Below are 5,400 nucleotides of genomic sequence, written 5' to 3'. Positions count from 1 at the left end.
AATCCTGTCACTGCACATGCGTACTCGGACCAGTAAACGTGCTTATGACGAAGACAGTAGGTTAGGTAGCCGGACTTTGAAACGCTATCAGATCCTTTGTAAACAATACAAACACCTCCGAGGACACCACATCACTGCACAAGATGGGTTACAACTCTCAGCACATCTTGACGATAGTTGGTAGTTTCATCTTCCATCTGACCATCTCCGAATGGCTGTCCTCTCCATTGCTTCGGAAACTGGCGCCTGTCTTCGTGACTTTACCGGCCAACAAACAGGTGGTACTGAGAAACAGGTGAGGCATATTTCTTACGATCATCAGCATATTCCTTCTGGTCGATGACATATTATTTGCATACGGAGATTTTATGGTGAAAACTGTAATAAAGCTGTTAGCAGAAGGTCATATCCATATAATTCATGATTGTATAACGTATACCGTTTCCTGTCTATCTTATCATCCATTATTGTTCTGAGTAACACTAGAATACCTGGATATATCAAAATGCGTAGCACTCCTCCACACCCTATATGGGCCACTATTGTTTGTAATCAGTAAATACGCCCCAGACTTTGTTGACCGAGATAATAAGACAACAGATAAGATTGCTGTGGCTACAGATCTGTCTACCTGATACTCAATAGTAGCCCACATTAATGTAAAACCACTGAAGGATAGAGCTTTGAAAACCATCCAAAATATTATTTTCGAGAATTAATTAATATTTGTAATAATGACTTTTTGAGATTAGAACATGTAGAAATCAGTTTGAGTTTATACTGTTTATTGGTAAATATTTTATTGAATGGCAAACCTTGGGCTATTTTGATTCGACTGTATGGATGACATCCCCTGGGAACCTGCAAACTGATCCAAGCGTACGAAAAAAAAATGAATTTGACTTCATTATGAAATCGAAATAGCCAGAAAGGTTGAACAAATGCCTAAACACACAGAATACAAAATAAAGAAGAAAGGGGAACAAAGTCTTTTTATTCTTTCACATGTCCTAAAATCGATGACTTTGTCGGTTTTGACTTTGGCATTATATGGCATTTTCGATATTTCCGTTGTAATACTACTTTTGCAGCATTGTACGATTGGCAGTGTGGTCGACAACATTTGCAAAAATTGATGCGAGCGCGCAAGTGTCATCCATTCAACCGAAGGAACGAATCTATCCCTTATCTATAATCAGAATTTTCATATAAATTTATTTATAAAAGAATTTGCTTGCCAACGCTATGTATATACAACTGCCCAAGCGACCACCACTTCTTGCGACCACCTGCATGGCCATTACGACCGTTTTTTCTCGGTCCCGAAAATTTTCCCCATTGACGTGAGCATTAAGCGACCTCTTTACAACGTTCACCTGGCCAACACGACCGCAACCGCCAAAATTGGGACCAAATCCCTGCCCATAACGACCGCGTCATTTTCAAATCTTGAGGTGTCATCGATTTTCAATGATAACTAGCGCGATTTTGTGCCAGTTTGCGTCGGATTTTGACTACCATTACGATGTTATGATCAAAATAAAGATGGTGGCGGACGCACGCGCGTGTGCTTGCTATTTGCTATTAAACACAAAGGAAACCATTCAAACTATGCATCGGGCATGTTGTGAGTCGATACTCTTCTAACCGCCCACTGGCCAAATCGACAGCTTTGCCCGGTCCCCGGGTGGTCGTCTTGGGCAGGTTTGACTGTATTTACGTTTTGACAATAGATTGACAGATGTTCTGGGCATATAGCTTGTTTGATCTGATTTGAATAAACATCATATAATCTTTCAGTGTGATGTCAACCTTCCATGCTGCTATTGTTGGAGGGCTTGGCGTTTACATGTTCTTTTTGTATGACGGTTTGAAAGCAGAAGATCTCTGGTAGGTACACCTTGTCATTGCATAAATAAGCTATACAGTAGAAGCCAGTTAGTTACACAACGGATAACTGCACACTTCTGTTAATTGCACGGAATCCCAAAGTCCTATAGTGGTCCAGCTGAACAACTTCGCTTTGTTGCACTACCCGGATAATTGCACAAAATGTGCTGGCAAATGGGGAGTGCAATTAAACGGCTTCTACTGTATTATAAATAAGCTATATTAATGTATGATTTGGTTGGTTGGACAACAGGGTTCTTTATTCAAAACCAATGTATGAGATATTGCACATATGCCAAAATTTCCTTTCATATTATAGTCAATCATTATGAAAGCAAAAAGGAAAGGAGGACTACGTGTTCGAACATTCCGGTACTTGGGATCTAGCAAACCAACATTTAGCTCTATCTTGTATTTAAAAGAAAACGGCGGAAGTTGATTAGCATCAACCTAGTCTTAAATTTTGTTTCCTATTGGGCTATCCTATATTTGTCTTCAATTAATCTCATTCACAAGTAATCCATAGTTTTGGTCTCAAACATGCTCATCAATTTTGCTCAGTTTCTTCTTACAAAAGACAGAGGATGCTGTCTGAAACGTCTGACAATTTCAAATGATCATACGCATTTGCTTGAGTATTTGGCGAATTTTATTCCATGGATGTCCAACCTTCATCGACGTAAATATTTTGTCTTGGTTATTGCTAGCCTTGCATCGCTGGCATCGACACCTGCCAGTCAGTATTGTACTGTGAGAGGTGACAGACATTTACCAGAACGTTGGTTGTGGTTCTTTGTTCTTTATCTCTTCGCATATATTATATGACTTAAAAACACATTGAATGCGGAAAAGGGGGAGGGCGGAAGCCATAAGGGCATTCCTGCCCCCCCCCGAGACTAGGTCGCATGAAATAATCTAATTATACATAATCGAATTGAACGAAATAAACATAAGTTAAAATCATAACGATAAGTAACCTAAGGAAACAGAATTTATATTTACCAATAATAAACTATAGAAACAAAATAAAATATACAAATCATATAGAATATACAAATCATATAGAATTAACCTTAACCCTTTTATTATGGTTGTACATATATTGATGTTGAATAAAGACCCTTGCTATCCATGAGTAAGCTAGTTCGCAGTTCCAGGTGAGTATGCACTAAGGCCAAAGTTTAAAGCCCAAAATGTGACTTTGGTAGGCGTCCTCAAAGCAAATTGAGGTGAAAGTTTGTTCACGGACCCCCTATTGGCTTGCTATGATACTGGAGCAGATAATTCGATACGTTTCCACATATTGCACAAGGAGACAGACCGCGAGCCTATCTTGAAAATGGCATCATCACCCATGTATTGATGAAATATTTTGAAAGACTAAGCCGTTGATTCCCATTCTTTTTGTAAATGTACACTCCCTTATCCAACAGGTTTGAAATGCCCATCTTCGCATATGCATCAAGCGTCGCGATGGGATACGAGATGGCTGGTAAGTGCTTTCAAAATTTGAAAGAAACGTTGCGAATTTCTCCATAACTTTGACATTTTTATTATTTCTTTTAAATGTGTCAAACAATTGTCACTTAATCTCATGCCAGTAGGCAAAGTTATAATACATATAGCTTATCATTTTGTAACTAGGTTATTCCGTGTCATGTTACATGTACGTTCAACAATATGGTAGCAGAACATAGTATTTCGCCTTTGGAGATTTCTATACTTATTAATTAATGGCCATAAACTACTTCGCATGTACGCGGATAGAATTATAGCAGGCTTTCCTGTTCGACAGAAGAATATGTTGAAGTTGGGGTACAATATATAAAATAATTTTTAAAAAGTTTTCGTAACAATTTAGCGCCTTTTTTAAAATGGGGTTATGCTGAACTACATCCAGACAAGGACGCGCATTTAACGCTAGTTCACCTTTATTCGCAGGGTAACCTATATCCGTTGTACCTAAAAACAGGATACTTAGGGATATCACGTTGATGGACGGTGGTTTCAAATTGCATTGCATTTTTTTTCAATATAATGCAGTTTGAGACCATCGTCAGTCGACTTGATGTAGTGAAGTACCCTAGTGTAAAATACAACGGATAAAGGTTACCCCGCGAATAATGGTGAACTAGCGTGTTATATACCGACTGGGCAAACTTCATAACCTTTCATACAACCTAAAACCAGACTTTCCCATGCACATTACAATAATGTTCATGCATCGCTTGCTTTCACAAAATAACTGTTTAAGATTTCGGCCGCACAACCTTTCTTTACCACAACGCCACATAGTGTGCTACAATCATACGCCATCTTACAGTTTGATACCGCAGGGGCGTATGGGTAAGGTCAGAGGTTAAGGACGCTACAATTAAGAAAAGATCCACGTAGAAAGAATATCGCTGTGTTTTGGTGCTTTCTGTCTTATTCTCAGACGTTAGACATGTCAGAATATGAAAGAAACCCAAAGCTTAGGTTTAAGTTTAACATTTAACTCTTTTCGGACCAACAGATAATCTACTGATGGCGATGTATGACCCTCTACGAGACTGGAAGATAGTTCTGCATCACGCTGTTGGCATCTGGGGATGTCATAATGTCATTGTAAGATATCATCAGATGGGTTTGGAAACGGTCAGGCGTTTCAGCTAGCATCTACTCGTTTTCGTCAGTGACACTGAAGTGATCTGAAAGAAATTCGTCTTTTATACCGTATCTCAGAATGAAGACAATATTAGCTGTCCAATAGAAAACATGTAAGACAATTATTTCAGACGAAGACAATTACTGAAAAAAAATTGGATTCCAATAGAAACAAAGGCAAGGCAAAGTCAAGCTGAATATAATTTGAATTTCAATGGGAAACAAGGCTATGACACAGTTGATGCAAAAGAGTCAATTAGCTCCTGTTGTTTCAGTTTTGTACACGTTTGTGTGTGGGGGGGGGGGGGGGGCTATGTCCCAAGTGCCGGAAAGTTCCATACGGGGCAAGTGACATAGCAGCCCTCCCCCCCAAAAAAACGTAACTGAAACAACAGGGGCTAATTGACTCCCTTGCATTATCTGTTTGGCAAGATGATAACCCACCATTCTTGTAATATGTATACAGTAGCTGCAGTACATATTTTACCACCCATTGAACAGAATTTTAATCGTTCCTTAGGCCCAACCCCAGGCGCTGTATTTTGGCACCAGCTGGACTCTGTTTGAACTGTCCACTCCCTTCATCAATATGAGGTAAGGTACATTTATAAGCCCCCTCACAGAGGTCAGAATGCATGTGCGGTGACAGGAATTCTAGGTAATATGTCAAAGGTTAAGTCGCCGTTAAAAAAAACAAAAGCCGTCTGGACTACGTGTTGTTCAAATCGAAACAATTGTTGAGAGACTTTACCATTGACATATTACGTAAAATTCCTGTAGCCGCACATTCGTTCAGGGGTCATTGATACGTTTTGAGCCTCTCCAAGGAATTAGGTGTAACATGCATTGGGCACTTATACCGGT

General features: G+C 39.4%; 1 protein-coding gene across 1 annotated transcript in view; it reads left to right on the top strand.

Annotated features, from left to right (window-relative positions):
- Positions 1 to 109: 109 nt before the first annotated feature.
- Positions 110 to 5,400, top strand: part of LOC118423890 (TLC domain-containing protein 4-B-like) — a 15,507-nt gene continuing 10,216 nt past the window's right edge. The window contains exons 1-5 of the mRNA XM_035832205.1: positions 110 to 295; positions 1,801 to 1,890; positions 3,324 to 3,382; positions 4,406 to 4,497; positions 5,057 to 5,130. Coding sequence (XP_035688098.1) covers positions 144 to 295; positions 1,801 to 1,890; positions 3,324 to 3,382; positions 4,406 to 4,497; positions 5,057 to 5,130 — 467 coding nt within the window. The 5' untranslated portion in view covers positions 110 to 143. The remainder of the gene's footprint in view (positions 296 to 1,800; positions 1,891 to 3,323; positions 3,383 to 4,405; positions 4,498 to 5,056; positions 5,131 to 5,400) is intronic.

Source organism: Branchiostoma floridae, chromosome 10 (genome assembly GCF_000003815.2).
Source record: "Branchiostoma floridae strain S238N-H82 chromosome 10, Bfl_VNyyK, whole genome shotgun sequence".
NCBI classification, from domain to species: Eukaryota; Metazoa; Chordata; class Leptocardii; order Amphioxiformes; family Branchiostomatidae; genus Branchiostoma; species Branchiostoma floridae.
This window is presented reverse-complemented; position numbering and strand designations above follow the sequence as displayed.